Here is an 18,699-nt window from a genome sequence, read left to right as displayed (position 1 = left end):
ATTTCGGACACGCAGCGCGACTGGATCAATAAAACAGCTTCGCTACTGACAACAATGGCCATTTGATTCAAAAAGAGCGACGCTACACCGTGGACACGCTACTATGGTTTATGGAATTAAAAACTAGTGCCCCAATGCTTTTTGAGGTTACTGTAGGCTACTAGGCTATTGCCTTTTCAACAGCGGTGGTGATAAGTTTGCGTTGCACTTGCACAGCACTGTCTGCAGGCACCAACGTTACTCAAAGATATATTATGCTATCAGTACACAAATAATCTCTGTTATCTTGTTATCGTTATCACTGCAACAAAGTGCATGCGCGCATTTTCAATTAAACTGCTTCATCTCTCTCACTGATAGACAGACCTCTCCACACTCCACACTTTGCACTGTGCGAGGCAGCGCTTCATACGAATCGCTCATAAGATCGTGGTGTTTTTGCAATGTCAGCGTAGGTAATTATTATGTATATTCACTTTATTACAACTTTGGCATGGCAATATCTGCTGCTTTTCCTTAACACAAGTGACTGTTACAGTCACAACAGCCAAGTAGTTGAGTCCGCTGCTCTCGCTACAGGCAGCCTCGCTCTGTCCCCCTCTCCAGTGCACAGGCTGCGCTGAACAGAGAGCACTGAGGTGAGGTGTCAAGATTTCATCTCTGAGCCCTCTGATAGGCTATTGCTTGATGTGTAACCAATCAGATAGCGCTGTGGGCGGGACATTGCTCCAGATCACACACAGAGGGAATTACTGTAGGAGAGGATTCTTCCAGGTGCAGCAGCCGCAAATTAGCGCATTTTTTAATTAAATTATGATATCGGCAATGAAAATGCCGATACAGATAATCGGCAAAATGATGAATATCGGCCATAATAATCGGCCAAACCGATAATCGGTCGACCCCTACTGTATACTCAGCAATTTGCAGAGAAAGACACACATACTGTACACACACACACACACACACACGAAGACAGAGAGAAGAGAGAGATAGACAGATGTGTGCGTGCATGCGTCTGTCTATCTATCTATTTAGCTATCTAGGCGAGGGCCAGGCAATTTGAACAAAATATCACAATATTGTTGACCAAATATTGTGACAATATTGTAGGGATGACTACTTGTGCTTTCACAAAATATTTCCACAACGAGATTTTTGATAAATAATCATCGGTATTGAAGCTTACCAAGCGAGTTTCAGGAGCACACAACCTAACCCTGTACCTCCTCTCACAGCTACACCCCCCCCAGGTGTGCCTATATCTACCAACCTAACCCTGTACCTCCTCTTGGCTCTCATAGTCTGCACTCCTCCCCTCCAGCCTCTTCTCTCCTCCTCTCCTCCTTCACAGGACACTAAAAGGGGGGTCTGTCATAGTCCGGGTGCCGCGGCGGATTCCCATGGAGCCTCCCCACACCGCTGACCATTCATTGTGCAAATCCAATTCAATTCTCTGTTGCACATTCAGTCCCTGTCTCATAATTCAACCGTTGCTAAATACATCTGTTGAACGTTCCTGGTTGATGGCGTGGTCCTTGCTAGTCAAATGTGGACATAATGACTAAGTGGGTCAAGGCAAATAATAGAACAGCTGGAACAGTCTGGTAAGGTCAGAAAACGACATCACTTTATTGTAATGCAGCCTTTAAAACCAGGAAAAGACAACACTTATGCCACGTCACGATATTACGATATCCCAAAATCTAAGACGATATCTAGTCTCATATCATGCTATATCGATATGATATTGATATATTGCCCACCAGCCCTATCAGAGAGACAGACAAAACAACAAAGAGAAAGCACAATAGCACTGTCGCATAGTTGAACATGCTCAGAGAAACACGAGTGCTTCACCAATTTCGTATGGAAGTCGTGGGGATATTTTTTCTTGCACTTCTTGGTGGCAATGTTCATAGAGCAGAGTGGATTTAGGGACACCACTGGTGCACACACACGCACACGCACACACACACGCGCACACACACACACACACACACACACACACACACACACACACACACACACACACACACACACATTTTTCCATTGGCCTGGTACATCTGTGCAAAGCGCCAAACTCAACCAAAGAGTTGGCTTGGCGGGCTCTCTCCCACCGCCACCCTGCATTCACCGTGTCCAATGAGATCAGTGCTTCCAGTGTCTCTGGCTCTTCATTCAGAGCTAATACAAAAACCATCTGAACGTGCCTGGAGTCACGAAGACTAGCGGTGGCTGAGGAACCATGAGATTCACCTCACACACTCGCACTCGCACACACACACACACACACACACACACACACACACACACACACACACACACACACACACTGCTGTTGCCATGGTGAAATGTAAAGAGGTGCCATGTTGAAAGGAGGAGTGGAGAGCGGGAGTTGCAGGGGAAACAGAGAATTCAGTGTTGCCTCTCTCTCTCTTCCCATCTCTCTCTCTCTCTCTCTTGGTTTTCCATCTCTCTTTCTCTTATTGGTTTTCAGTGTCTCTCTCTCTTCCCATCTCTCTCTCTTGGTTTTCAATCTCTCTCTCTCTTCCCATCTCTCTCTTGGTTTTCAATCTCTCTCTCTCTCTCTCTCTCTCTCTCTCTTCCCATCTCTCTCTCTTGGGTTTCAATCTCTCTCTCTATCTCTCTCTCCCCCCATCTTTCTCTTATTGGTTTTCAGTGTGTGTCTCTCTCTCTCTCTCTCTCTTCCCATCTCTCTCTCTCTTGGTTTTCAATCAGTCCGCCCAGCTGCCCAGTGAGGGCAACATGTCAACTCCATGTCTATGAAAGCTATGAAAGAGGTGGGGTGAAGTGGAATGCTACAAATTGGTATAAAGACACACGGCGAGACGGTGAGTGAAAGAGACAGAGATAGACTGACATGCTCCGCTCATTAAAAAAATGGATGAAAACTTTCTGTCGTTTAAAGGTTCAATCCGTCAATATGCCCCCCCACCCCCCCTCCCCCCCCCCCCCCCCCCCACAGAGACTCAGCTGTTGCCTCCTGTGAGCAAAGGCAGCACGCAGAGATGACGAGAGCAAGGCGAGCGCGCAGGTCAATCGGCTCTTCTCTTCCTGTCAGAAATGGCGGGTGTGTGCTTTTAACTGTGCTTCAGCGCTGCACCGCGGCTCCATCACGCCCAGCAGCACACACAGTCCCATCGCTTCAACACATTCAAGTGTACATTCCCATCGCTGCTAGCTGGAATGCTAAATTATGAGCAGACGATGAAACAAATAATGGTCTATTCAAAACCACGACGTTGTGATTAATTGACAATCAAACTGAGTCACGTTTGGGAAAATGGACCACACTGTGAGACTCTGAGACTAGCACTGCATGTGATGCTGACAGCTTTGATTGATCAATCCCCAAATCCCAACGGACCTGCACGCATTTCAGCTGTGTATTCATCCTCCTCTTCTGTGTGTGTGTGTGTGTGTGTGTGTGTGTGTGTGTGTGTGTGTGTGTGTGTGTGTGTGTGTGAGAGAGAGAGATAGAGAGAGAGAGAGAAAGGGGAGAGAGAGAGAGACTGATCTGATTTATTGTGACATATAGCTTTCTGGTGCTACAGGGCAGATGGACCTCACAGTATGAATTCAGTCAAACAGGGAGTGCATGGGGGCATGCACACACACACACACACATACAATGCCATCATCAAGCCAGGTACACACACACACACACACACACACACACACACACACACACACACACGTGGCATGCCACCAATGCGTCTGGACTGTCTCCATATTGTTTTCTTTGGCCATGACTGTCCCTGTATATTTGTGTGTGCATGCAATGTGTGTGTGTGTGTGTGTGTGTGTGTGTGTGTGTGTGTGTGTGTGTGTGTGTGTGTGTGTGTGTGCGCGTGAGTGCATGCATGTGTGTGTGCGTGCGTGCGCGTGTGTGTGTGTGTGTGCACGTGCCGTGTCTGCCATGCACAGTTCAGACATTATCTGCAAGCTGTGCTCATTCACACCTAAGCTGTATCTACATTAACAGCATGTTCATATTCATTGTACGGTAGTTAAAACTGCTCTGCCTGGGATGAGCTGACGGGTGTGAATAGTAGTGATATAGTCGTGTTATAGTGATGATACCACAGAAATAGAGTGATAAAGTGATAGAATTGGCATCAATAACTAGGATACTACCACAGACTGAATGTTTTGTGTTTTTTTCTCTTGATTTAGCGCAGACTTTCTATTCTGACGTACCGTAATTGGGTCTGTTAGTGGCGATGAGGTCACCCAAATCAGTTCGAATGCTTGGTCGTTTTTGTTTTTTATAGTCATCCAACGTTTACCATTAAGCATCAACATTAATTAATTAAATTAATATTACATCAATTATTATTAGTTATTCTCAGACAAGGAAGAATTAACCTTAGTGATAGATAGCCTAGTTTTGTGCCTCACAGCTCTCACCTAACGCTACCAGCGTTGAAACTGCGACAGCATGTGACCAGCTTTATAGGCTCGCAAGATGTCAAACAGTCAAGTATCTGGAATAATGTCAAAATTTGCCAAGACGACCCTCAAAAAGAAGCTTCGAATATATTCGAATACTTGTCACTGAAGCTTGGAAGCCCAGAAAACAGTATTGGGCACAGCCCTACTGCACGCGCTTCTCCAGGGACAGAATATTGTGCGCGGCTTAAACCGTCTGTGGCACGGTGCCAAACCTATATAGAGTATTTAGGCTAGCGGTCAATATGTCACAACGTTAATGCCTGATTACCCATTGAGGGCATGTGATGCGGCGCGCACGCGGGGGGGGGGGGGGGATATATGGCCCACAGAGGCAGCGCGTGCCCACGTGAACCCTGGCCAGGGCCGATTTTACACTTCATGGGCCCCTGGGCTATTCATCTCTGCAGGGCCCCCCCTCAAGCGGAAGGGGGGGCTTCGGTGGCGCCCAACGGGCGCCGCCGAAAAAAAATTTGAGTGTTTTTTTTTAACCTTTTTTAGCCGTATTTAAAGGAATATCTCATTTTAAATCAACATTAGGATTATACTGTTGTGATGTCATTATTCAGTATCTTCTCCTTTTCTCACTAACTTTCATGTCACCACCTGCTCTCCTGTCAGCATTCTAACTTACAAACACAAACTGTAGGTTTAGCCATCATGTTCTTTCATAAACAGCCTGATTGGAAAGAAAACATTGCCACTGAGATGTCACAACAAGCACTTTTATTATTATTATTTAGTATTTATTATTGCTGTTATTATTACAGTGCACACACACATTCTCACAATTATTGCACAAATCAATCAAGCAGTATTCAAGTCTGTTCGTACCTGAAATGTCTTCTTCCTGACTTTTGCCGTGGCAAAGCGTTTGACTAGAGTGGTGAAGTCCAATGTTCTAACAATGTCACTTTCCAATGACATCAATGTCAAGTGGGTGAGCCTTTCTTGTCCCATTGTAGACCGTATCCTGTTCTTGACAAGCCCAAGTTTTGAAAAGGAGCGCTCTCCAGAGGCATTTGTTACAGGGAGAGTTAAGTAAATCCTGAAGGCAATATCCACATTTGGAAAAACTGATGACAGGTTCCTCTTCCTTATTATTTGAAGCAAGTGCCGCACACTTTCATTGTCTTTGTTTTTGATGAATTCTTTGAATTGCACTATATTTCATCTACAAATTCGGGAGCCCTCTCACAGGGTTCCATGTCGTTGTTTCCGACCTCTCGCTGTTCCGACCTCCCCTCTCCCAGCCCCATGCCTAAACCTAACCTCCCCCAGACCCTAACCCAAAACCTAACCTCTCCCCCACGCCTAAACCTAAGGTCGGCATTGCGAGTGGTCGGCATAGCGGGTGGACACCCTCTCACAGTGGATGTTATTACTCTGCAAAAAAATTTGAATGCCGTCAGTAAAAAAAACATTTTTTGCGAAGACCCTGGACAGGGGGCCCAAAAAAAAAACATCAAGGGTCCCCAAAAAAAAAAAAAAAAATTTTTTTTTTTTTTTTTTTTTTTTTTTTGGGGGCCCCTTGATGTCCCGGGGCCCGGGCTTCAGCCCGGGTGAGCCCGTTGGTAAAATCGGCCCTGACCCTGGCGACCCCCCCACGCGCACCAGCCACCCTGTTGCCGGGCAGCAGCGCCGCTCATCTCTCATCATCATCCCTACATCTCCATCGGTAAAGGATTCGTTTCACCTGCAGAGTCTAGACGCGCGCGTGTGTGTGTCCGACATGCAGAGCAGAAGAAACCCGCTTGTGAGAGCGGTTCCGGTCAGATATTTTGTTCCCACAGGATTTGCTCTCTGCCTCAGGGGGATATGGACATAATGAGATGACGGGCGGGGAAGGGTTAGCGGGGGGCCCGGTTGTCTTGGGCTTCCCTTGGGTGTCTGGAGGAATTCGGCTCTTTCAGCGCCGTGAATGGGCCTCCTGTAGCCCGGCCACGGTGCACCTAATCCGGCCTTTGTCTGGGCCACGCACCGCTACGGAGCATCGCAGCTGCAAGACTGTATACTGTCAAACGTCTCTCTCTGATCCATCCTCCTTTATATAGATGTAGGCTATAACAGTTCATAACATTTCATAGGGCAAGTCAGTTCCATTTGAATATATCCAGGGTACTGGAGTAAGGGATATATCTCTCTCTCTCTCACACACACTCTCTCTCTCTCACACACACACTCTCTCTCTCTCACACACACACACACAATTCTCACAGGCGTTGCCTCTAATGAGCTGGGTGTCAGGCCATGGCCAAAGCCAATGGCGCAAGTGTCATCAGTGATCAATAGAGGATAATTCCCAGGAAGAGAGAGAGGGGGAGGGAGAGAGAGAGAGGGAGGGAGAGAAGGAGAGAGAGAGAGAGGGATGGAGGGAGAGAGAGAGAGAGAGCTATACAATCTTTAGCTATACAATTTGTCACCCAAATATCAGCTGTGAGTCCCCTCAATAGAATTGATAGTCTTTTGAATGTCTAAATTTAATAGCCTGAGAATATCAATATCCAAACAGACTAGCCTAAACTAATGGCAAAATTCAATGGATTATCTATGATTGAAGACAACCAATGCCAAAAATGTCAAAAGAGTATAAATGCCTAAAACATACCAATGCCTAGATCAGCTATTAAGAGAAGAGACAACCAACGTCTAAAGATTCTCATTGCTACACATTTAAAAGACGAGCTATCATGCCTATTGTAACTTGACAATTGGTTGTGCCATGCTGCATAGATGGACAGCGGCAATGCTACAGTAGGCTACTATGCATGTCATCTGTCACATAAAAGCCATGCCTACTATGCAGGTGTGATGCGCGCGCGCGCGACACACACACACACACACACACACACACACACACACACACACACACACACACACACACACACACACACACACACACACACACACACACACACACACACACACACACACACACACACTTACCGTGAGCAGAGATGGGGATGATGACCAGTGAGATGGTCAGTATCACCTGCCACACTACCAAACGACCGTCAGCGCGCGCCATACCGTCTTCCTAAACACAGACACACAGACACACACCGATGCAAACTCCGCTCACAGCCCTTCCCTCAGCAGACAGTCAGTCAGACAGACAGACCAGACTGTCTGAGCTAATCCGAACGGCGAACCCTCCAAAGTTCAGATCTTGCCCGTTGTCGCCATGTCGCCGTGTATCCAACGTGTCGTCAACGCCTCGGGTTCGGTCCCATTGTGCCCTCTCCTCCACACCTTTTGCGCGCGCGTGTGTCTGGGCTCACAGTCAGCAGCAGCACTGGGAGTAGTAATGCGCGCGACCGGCGGAGGTCTGCAGACGAGATTTTAATGAGCCCGGTTTGTTCTTTCTGCCTGCCTGCGCGAGCGATCCGCGATTAAGCCTTTCGCTTTGGCTACGATGGGCGGCACGGGGCGCGCACCGTGCGTGGGGTGTCAAAGTGCCAGCGAGACATGAGCGAGACACAGAGACAAACACACACACACGCTGTTTGCGCGCGCACACACACACAGGTTTGGTGTGACTGTTGGTGTAACTGTAGAATGGGTTGAGTGGGATTTATGCAGCATCTGTTGTCACTGGAGGTCAAAATGCTCCATTTTACACCACAGCTAGTGTGTCAACATGTTTGATCATCATGTCCAACCATGTCTGTCTGTCTTTCCGTCCGTCCGTCCGCGTCCGTCCGTCCGTCCGTCCGTCCGTCTGTCTCTCTCACTCTGTCTGAGGATGGTGTTTATGTCAGGAGGTCATTTGGGTGCAGGTTGGTTGCCCTAGGCCAGCAGGTAGTTGGCGTGGGAGGGGTGTGTGTGTGTGTGTGTGTGTGTGTGTGTGTGTGTGTGTGTGTGTGTGTGTGTGTGTGTGTGTGTGTGTGTGTGTGTGTGTGTGTGTGTGTGTGTGCGTGGCGGTGCGGCCTCGGGTAATCCTCTTTGTATTAGTGTGATATAGGTTCCAGACATTGGCATCTGCTACATCAACCGCGCACCCCACCCCTGACCAGCCCAAACACACACACACACACACACACACACACACACACACACACACACACACACACACACACACACACACACACACACACACACACACAGTTTACAGTCTTCACTTATATCATCCTAAATACCATCCCACTAATCCATTTTGCCGTCTCTTCACTGTCACAAACAAAATGCTTGCGGAGGACCGACTGCCCACTCTCCTCCTCAACAGGAGTATGCCAAATACATGATGAAATAATTAAGACTAATGGTTTATAGTGATCACAGTGCAGTCCCACAGTGTAGTCCAGTCCCACAGTGCAGTCCAGTCCCACAGTGCAGTCCAGTCCCACAGTGCAGTCCCACAGTGCAGTCCAGTCCCCAGTGTCACTCTTTGAACTGAGAGTGAATTAATGCCCCCCCCCCCCCCCCACCACCACTGTTGCACATCAATTATCCTCCAAAATCCACCCTAACACAGATCATAACTCAAATCCTCACTGTCAACAGCAGAAGAGTGGAATTTGCATGAGAAAGAGCTGGATGAGAGAGAGAGAGAGAGAGAGGAAAGAGAGAGAGTGTGTGTGTGTGTGTGTGTGTGTGTGTGTGTGTGTGTGTGTGTGTGTGTGTGTGTGTGTGTGTGTGTGTGTGTGTGTGTGTGTGTGTGTGGGCTTGAGAGGATGGACAGAGATGGGTTAGCAGTGGAGAGAGGGAGCTGGAGAGTGGTGAGATAGGGGAAAGAGAAGAATGTTCAATGATGCATTGCCAAACAGAGCAGAATCAAATTGCTTCCGCTGCCCTACACCACCCCCCCACACACACACACACAAACAAATCTCACGTGATAAACACACACATAAATGCATACATTCACACACACAAACACACACACGTGCACACGCATACACACACATACACACACACACACACACACACACACACACACACACACGTCACGTGATAAACACACATAAACGCATACATTCATACACACACACACACACACACACACACACACACACACACACACACACACACACACACACACACACACATCCATATGGTGCAAGTCACTTGAATGCCTCCTAGCTCTCACATGATGCAGTGAAACATCTTTGAAATGTTTTGAAAAATCTTTTCAGCTGGCCTGTGCAGTGTGACAACACACATTGTAGAATTTGGGGACAGCTCTCTGATCCCTGCATCTATTTAGTTTGCACGGTGCAAAAGGAAGAGGATCTCTGTCTCCTCTCTGATCTCAGTTCTCCTCATTCCAATATGAGTCTGTTTCACTGGGAGCATGTCATAATATAGTATGAGTCTGTTTCACTGGGAGCATGTTATAATATAGGGGTTAGTCTGAGAGAGAGGAGAAGAAAGGGAGGACAAAACAGCCTTTCTTGTGCAGGGTGAACAGATGGATCTTACTGAGAACCAGAATGGAATAATAGCACACCTTAGTGGACGCCAAGCTCAGTGTGTGTGTGTGTGTGTGTGCCACCCGCTCAGGCCACGGCAGCTTTTCCATCCTGTTCCTATGTTGAACAGTGAGGGGTGGACAGGATGTCCAAATTCCCTCCAGTGCATACTGTGTGTGTGTGTGTGTGTGTGTGTGTGTGTGTGTGTGTGTGTGTGTGTGTGTGCGTGCGTGCATGTGTGTGTGTGCGCGCGCGCGTGTGCGAGTGTGTGCGTGTGTGAGTGTGTGTGTGTGCGTGCGTGCGTGTGTGCGTGCGTGTGTGTGTGTGTGTGTGTGTGTGCATGCGTGCGTGTGCGTGTGTGAGTGTGTGTGTGTGTGTGTGTGTACATCCACTAAAGTATAGTAGTATAGAAAACCCACATTCCTTCTCAACATGGCTCTACTTTTTTGTTATTTGGTCAAATCTACCCCTGTCCCCAGCTCCTATAGAGAGCCAAAGTGACTGCCTATTCCTGCTTCAGCTACGAACCAGATGCGAAAAAAAATATGAGGTTGACGATACTTTTTTTGATCCTGCTTGAATTGTACCAGGAAGTCCACATGTTTTTTATGTTGTCTATTTAAAAGAGGGATGTCAAACAGACAGTCCGGGGGCCAGAACCGGCCCGCCAGAGGGTCCAAACGGGGCCACAGGATGACTTTGCAAAGGGTGAAAATTGCACTGAGAAGCCCTTCAATCAATTTTGATGCAGTTGTGAAGGTTAAGGTTCAGAAGCAAGTTTAATATTATGTAGCCTATTCATGTTTTCTGTATTCATCACTAAATGGTCAACTATTTTCAGTACTCATGAATATAGAGAATTGTACAGTTGCCGTCAATTGTAACGCCCAGTTTCAGACAGTAGATGTGATCATTTGTTTGATAGGCCGTGAAAATGTAAAATGTACCTGTAATTCTTTACACTAAACTAAGGAAACTGGAAAATTTGGAGGTGTTGTTATTTATAGGTTAGAAATTAGGTCGCTTGGGGCCCGTGAAGTTTTTTTTTCTTTCTCACAATATGTTGTCATATCCTTATGAAACATACAGTGACAATACAACTGTCAAAGACTGTAGACACAATACAATACACACACGATCACTCGCACAGTCAACTTGCACCAATTCAGGCAAAATACAAATCAAATAAAACCAAAAATAAAACACTTCTCCACATTGCTCACAATCTTCAATCACAAACTTTCAGGCAAAGCGCCTACACCTCCATCTTTTATGATACTCAGGTATGGCTCCCAGAGCTGAGCAAAGTCTTTCTGCTTGCCTTTAGCAATCTGAGTTAGTCTTTCCAGTTCGAAAGTTCCCATATTCACATTTTCAACGATGGAGCCCGTGAACTAAAATGAGTTTGACCATAAAGACAGAAAGGTACATTCATTTTCCATTAGGCTCAAAAACAAACTCTCTCACTTCTTTGCCATTGCAATGTATTACTGTGACTTCTCTGGAGAACATTAAATAAAAAAGGAACAGAAAAGAACATAACAGCATTTAAGAATCACTCTATACCATTATATACTCTGGTATAGTATTGTCAGTTCTATATAATTGATTCTTCTGGAAAATGTATTCTGCATGCAAAAGGGTAAGAGTGTAAAAATGAGAGAATAGGAGTGTGTGTAGGGGGATATATCTGTGTGTGAGAGGGAGTTGTGTTTGTTAAAAATTAAAACTTGCGTTGTAATATATTGCAAAATATTGCTGACATTTGTGCAATGACATTTGTAATAAAAGTATTGTTTAAAAAATGTAAGTAATGGAAACAACAGGATCACTTTGTCATTACAATGTCTTTACATGGGATGGGACAGTAGAGTGAGGTAAAAGGTACAAAAAGACACGCACATCCAGCAGTGAAGAGTTAAATCCAGGTACAGGACCGAAGTGCAAGGGAATGATAAAAGAGTAGAGTCTGCACACTGGTAGCTGCTCCCAAATATTTAATTAGAGACCACAAAAAAAGTAGAGTAAACAGTAGAGTGAGGTGAAATGCTCTGGGAAACGAGTGATCAATTTCCATTGGAATTTTTTACATTGTTTACAAATGCCATTATTTGTCTTGACAAGAATTATTATTGATCAAAACAATAACCTACTGTATCATAGCCTTGTCCAGGTTTATAATGTGTTTTTACCACTAGGGGACAGCACAGAACATCAAGGTGAAACTTCATTTTGTGCAACTTCCCACTACAGTGAGTTGTGGTAAATATATACCCCAAAACCTCCCCCGATACACACTTAATCCATTTCAAATACTGTACATGAAACTCCCAAATAAGTACCAAAATCTGTTTTATGAGTCGTCGGTTTAATATAAGGGTATTTCTAAGACTATCTGAGCAAGGGCCAGCTCTATCTTTGAACATATGGATATAACAAATCTATTATACAATGACAGGATGAAAAGAGTCACTCATCAGCCCATTTCATGACACAGGCAACACTTTGGGATAAATGGAATAAGCCACACATTACATATTAAATCATGCTCCTTGCTAGTGACTTTTCTTACATTATGCTAATTGTAATCAATTTCCTTAATCAATTAATTGGTCATGTTAATCAATTAATCATTATATAAAAAAACTGCTTTGACATACAACATTGAAAATACAAAATGCGTGTTTTTACACGTCTACTCAACCAAACGTCTTGCATTAGCTGTCATCGTGTGTCACATTGTGTTTAAATATGAACTGTGCGGACCCACATCATGTTACTGAACTGTGTGCCATGTATGATAACATGGTGACTGCTTTAAATGCATCTAGTGAGCCCTTTTTTTAGAGTGCCTTGCATTTGCACTTATCGGCCATGGCCTCTAATGCACTTTAAACTACACTGGCACTCTTGAACTGCACTGCTACTTTGTACTACGTCGTGGTCTATTGTGTCTCCATTTTGGTCTTTTTATGGTTTTTATGGTTTTACGGTCTATTTGTGCCTGCACTTTGTTTTCATGTTTTAATTTCGAGTCTTGTGTGATTTTATGACTGTTTTGTTTTTGCTCTGCTGCAACCCAAAGTGCCCTTCTGGGACATATGAATAAACTTGAACTTGAACTTGAACTTTTGTAAACATAAGAACAAGGTGTTTAATATCAAACCAGGGTGGAATGAGTTTGTGGCTGAGCAACATGCTGCTGCTAGAGAAGCCTTCAAACTCTGGTCTGAGGCAGGAAGGCCTAGACAGGGGGAATTGCTTGAGCACAAAAAACTTACAAATGCTAGATTTAAATATGCTTTACGTTTTATTAAGAGAAACGAGAACACAATGAGAGCAGATTCACTTGCTAGAAAGCTACAAAATAATAATCCAAATGACCGTTGGAAAGAGATCAGGGTTATGAATACTAATAAAAGTCCTCTACCATCTGATATTGAGGGTGTGTGCGGCCCAGATAAAATAGTTGAAGTATGGCGTGAGCATTACAGCAATCTATTCAACTGCGTTAAAACTTAAAGTAATGTCACTACTATTGAAAATGTTGATCTCCCTGTAGGCATGGTTGTCAGGTCAGCTGATGTTTATGATGCCATCAAGTTGCTTGATAATAACAAGTCATGTGGGATTGATTGCATTACTGCAGAACACCTGAGGTATGCCAGCTATATCCACTGCTTTTGATGTGTTTTACTGGTCTCATGGTGCACGGTGGTCCTTCCAGACTCCTTGATGGCTGTACTCGTGCCTGTCCTTAAAGACAAGGCTGGCAAATTAAATAGCATCGACAACTATAGACCTATTGCTCTTGCCAGTATAATCTCTAACAGTGGTTCTCAATTGGGGGTCCGGGGAGCCCCAGGGGTCCTTGAGGGGGTTCCAGGGGGTCCCCAGCCAAAAGGGGCGTCATTTATTTCTGCTATAATTCCATTCATAAGTAACACAATGACTATTTTGGTCGTGGGTTTTATACACTTTCTGTAATAAAACATCTAAAAGCATCAATCGTATTATCATATGGGGGACCGTGGGACAAAATCCTATCAAATGGGGGTCCATGGTCTAATCTTTGTCAGTTTAGGGGTCCCTCATGTGAAAAAATTTGAGAACCACTGGTCTAAGATATTGGAAATAATCCTCCAAACTAGGCTGGCGTTACATGTCCTTACTACCGATAATCAGTTTGGGTTTAAAAGAAAACATGGCACGGATCTATGTATATATGCCTTAAAGGAGATGGTTGCCAAGTATAAAAACCAAAATTCTACAATATTTCTGTGTTTTATAGATGCATCCAAGGCATTTGACAGAGTTAATCATGAGATTAACTTTTTGGGTGGGTAACTCCCCCACACTGGACTTTGTGCCTGTTTGCTTGGCTTTCTTCTTCCTCTGTAAAAGACTCTACATCGTCTACAATCTATCTGAAGGATACGACGTGAATACTACTGCTAAGAAATAAGAAATCCACGATGACTATTACAGTGTAAGTGACTCAGCTCTCTTTTGAACCATTTCATACCTTGAATCTAACTATTTCTGATTGATGATGTCAACACCTCTTTACAGATTTTAAATAAATTGGATACAGTAGGATAATTGATAAAAGAAAGCAATTATCTCATGAGGTTCTGTACAAGCTTTCATTTAATAACTTTCATGTTTGTAAGTAATTAGTTTTAATTACATTATTGTCACATTTTGACTTTTGAATTATTCAATAAAGCTATGAAGAGTCAAGGGATTATTCTTTAACAAACCCAAACCTATTATGTCCACATAGGAGAATGGCACAAGGACACAAATACTAAACGTGCAGTGGTGTACATTCACAAAATCATGGACTATACTGGTATGGGTCTTCACAATTTAAAGTAATTCTCAGGGTATAAGTAGCAGCGTATCCGCCATATATGGCGACTGCCAATGATAGCAGAGGCAGCACAGTAGGCTACTTTTTATTTAGCCCCTTTTTTGGGCATCACACACACACACACACACACACACACACACACACACACACACACACACACACACACACACACACACACACACACACACACACACACACACACACACACACACACACACACCTTTCAATCTTCCTATTCCACTGGTCCTGACTGTGCTCCTCTCTTCTTTTCCATAGGCATGCTCTGACATTCAGTGTTATGAAATATACCATTGGTGGTCTTTCCATGACCATTACTCCAATGTCTGTACTTATAATAGCAGGAGCTGCAGTTGCAGCTGTAGCTGCAGTTGCAGTGGTCCACAAGCGTAAGTGATTTTACCTCTCAAAAAGTGTCTTAATTTGCCTGTTAAACCTTTAAAAAGGAAGTAGCCAAACTTGTTTCATGAAGTTTACATGTATGTATGTATGTATGTATATATATATATATATAAAATACATGAAGCTCCCTGGAAGGCTTCATGCTTTGTATATTCCATCAGTCCACCATGTACTCCACACAAACTATAATGACTATAATTATTCTGAACAGCAATTTAGACTTCATGGCTCATCTTCTCCATAGCTGCCATTAAAATACAGGAACGTTTTACTGTGACTTCCTTAGCCAGTGCTTCTCATTTGTCTGTTTGTTCTTTCAGATATACGACAACAATCCAAACAACACCAAAAGAAGATTTAAGAACATTCAAGACTGAAGTCTGCTTGCATCTACATCAGGCAAATTGAGGCAATCTGACACCAGAGATGTTGTTAGTAAAATATAAACACTTATGGCTTGCCTGATCTATCGCTATTAAATATCTCTCAAATAGCTGCAGAGAGATCAAACAACTTTCAAAAATAAAATGAAAAATGAAAGGAAATCTGTGATTTTGAATTTCTTTTTTGAGAACTTGCTTACTAGACTTTGTAAACGGGACTTTGTAGTCTAGACTGTATAAGCAAAAGTATTCCTGACTTCTAAATCTAAATACGATTTAATCACACACACCTGCGCACGTCAATAGGGCAGGTGAGGCCGAGCTACGGTTATAACCTAATAATTTATAACAAATTAGTAAATCATTAGCCTAATGATCGTCTAATGATTTACTAATTTGTGATCAATTATTAAGTTATAACCGTAGCTCGGCCTCACCTCCCCTATTGGCGCACATGGGTGTGTGTGTTGCTCACTAAATGTTATTGCATCAGTGATGTCACAATGCCTCCTTGTGAGTGTGTGCCCCATTATGACTGATGACATTATTAGTGTCTGTGTGTGTGCCCCCCTATGACATCACTGATCAGTCTTGTCACAATGCCTCCTTGTGTGTGTGTGTGACATCCCTGATCAGTCTTGTCACAATACCTCCTTGTGTGTGTGTGTGCGCGTGTGCATCCTTATGACATCACTTTTGACATCACATCATTAGCTAATTACCCTAATTGTGTGGGTGCCCTTTACACACCCTGAAGGTTTCAGCCCGATCGCACCTAAAACGGCATAGCTATGGCCGAACACAGAACTTGAAACAGACATCGCCCACATACTCAATTTTATATATAGATAATAAATCCATGATTAACACATTGAATGCCAGCCATGTTTTCATTCCTGTAGGTAAGTTGTGCCAGGGGTGTTTTTGACGATTCTGGCTCATTTTAGCAACAGCCGAGGATTCTTTTCTGTTAAGAATTCATGAACACCAATCATCTAAAAATAACTAATAGAATGTGTGCTTTCTCTGTCTAAAAGAGTTAGTTTGCAGAGTTAGTAGTTATGTAGATATTAGCCGTTGAGTACAGCATGGTTTCAGCGTCTGGAAATTTATTCAGAGATAAATGGCTTTTTGTGAAACAGTCACTTTAACCATTCATTTTTGGCATCAGTAAGACCGTCAGACATTCTAAACAATAGTTTTGAACAGTAATTTCCTCCATAACAACAGGAAACACCCCTCTCATTCAAACTCCTCCCTCCGTGTGTCTTCTCCTCCTTCCTCCTGGCTGTACAGCGGGCGTGTCAGAAGCGCTTTTGCTGCTGCCTGCCTGTGTGCCTGCCTGCCTGCTTGCCTGCGTGCGGACGCTCCTTGTGCGAGTCAAGATGGGCCGGGGAATGCGTGGGCGATGGGCAGATGTTGATTATGGCCTTTCTGAGGTGTTTCAAAGTGTGTTTCACCTATGATCTATTTTGCAAATCGCTCTCCGCTCTCTGTGTGCTGCTGCCGGTGCGCGGCCGCTCTCAGGCAAGACAAGTGGATTACTGTAAAATCGCCACGGCATTTCCTTGAACGGCTTGGTCCCGCGGCAGTTTTTTCTTTGATTTCGGTCGTCTGGGGGAGCACTGTCAACACTTAGTGGGTCGGTAAAATAGATTATACACATTATCTTGCTCCAATAGTGATCTCGAAGATGTAAAAGTTGTTGATTGATGTCCCAGCGTCAAAAAAAAAAAAATGTTTATGTAAGACGAGTAAACTCGGCTCTGGCACTTAAGCGTTGGATTATGTAAGACGAATTATTTCGGCTATGGCACTTAAGGTGTTAAAGGATGGGTTTACCGATGGGGAATATGAATATATATTAATTCTTAAAAAATCTTAAATTTCGAATCCGTTGAAATTTTTGAAATTGCTTGTTCACAGCCAGAGAAAAAAAAAAATGAAAAAAAAAAAAAAAAAAAAAAAAAAAAAAATTGGGCCAGGTGACGCGTTTCGCGTCGAAACGCGTCACCTGGCCCATTTTTTTTTTTTTTTTTTTTTTTTCATTTTTTTTTTTCTCTGGCTGTGAACAAGCAATTTCAAAAATTTCAACGGATTCGAAATTTAAGATTTTTTAAGAATTAATATATATTCATATTCCCCATCGGTAAACCCATCCTTTAACTACAGTACATTAACTCATCATTAATTCATTCTTATTAAGGGCTTATAAACATTATTTTAAAGTGTTACCAAACATGTTTGCGTGGCTAGCTGACATAAGGGAGTGTAAACAACCTTTGCTCATTAACTCAAATGGTGCTGGTCTGACCAGTAGGGAGAGTTGGAGGATGAGAGTTGGGGAACTCATAATAATAACAAACATAAAATCATTTTACAGTTCACTGACATTAAAGTTATTAACTGTAAGGAAACATGAAAATAATAACATATTTATGAGGTAGAAACCCAGCATTCTAGTTAATATGAACAAACATTTGGACTGAATACTCAATCCATCTTGATGTATCGGCTTAACGCAGTTGTATCAAAAATACCTCTCTTTCTATGACACAGACTCCCCTAACTTGAATTTTCTCTCACATCATCGATCAATCATCGATAATAATCCACAAGCGTAAGTGATTTTACCTCTCAAAAAGTGGCTTAATTTGCCTGTTAAACCTTTAAAAAGGAAGTAGCCAAACTTGTTTCATGAAGTTTACATGTATGTATGTATGTATGTATGTATGTATGTATGTATGAAAGTAAATGGTAGAAAGTGAAACAGTGCAAACCACCGGTGGTTCAGATTCAAACCAATAGATTGGAGCGTGCCCAGATTGAATCGTCGTCCGATCGTGATCTCCCACAAATCCAGCTGCCCCACAAGGTTATGTGTACTTAAGTAAATAAGTACGTTTTATTCGACAAATTAAAACATGCAACACTGCTTCATCGAAGACAGCCATTACATTTACTATTAGCATGAATTATCTTTTTATGAATATGGCCGCTGATGTGTGTGCTATTGTGGTTTACTGTCAATATTGTAATTCAGAAATACTGTATTTGCATACTGAAATGCTTAACACGCACCTACAGTGAAAACCAGTTGGACTAAAAGGAAGAAGACAAACGTAAGTTACGA

At 43.5% G+C, this 18,699-nt stretch overlaps 1 protein-coding gene across 1 annotated transcript in view; it reads right to left on the bottom strand.

The window, feature by feature from the left end:
• Positions 1–7,504, bottom strand: part of cspg5b (chondroitin sulfate proteoglycan 5b) — a gene marked incomplete at both ends in the record, with an annotated part of 22,800 nt that extends 15,296 nt beyond the window's left edge. The window contains one exon of the mRNA XM_083646152.1: positions 7,423–7,504. Within this exon, the coding sequence (XP_083502278.1) occupies positions 7,423–7,504 (82 nt within the window). The remainder of the gene's footprint in view (positions 1–7,422) is intronic.
• Positions 7,505–18,699: the final 11,195 nt, after the last annotated feature.

Source organism: Poromitra crassiceps (assembly GCF_964638095.1).
Source record: "Poromitra crassiceps genome assembly, chromosome: 11".
Taxonomy (NCBI): Eukaryota; Metazoa; Chordata; class Actinopteri; order Beryciformes; family Melamphaidae; genus Poromitra; species Poromitra crassiceps.
The sequence above is the reverse complement of the archived record's forward strand: the minus strand, read 5'-3'. Positions and strand labels throughout refer to the sequence as shown.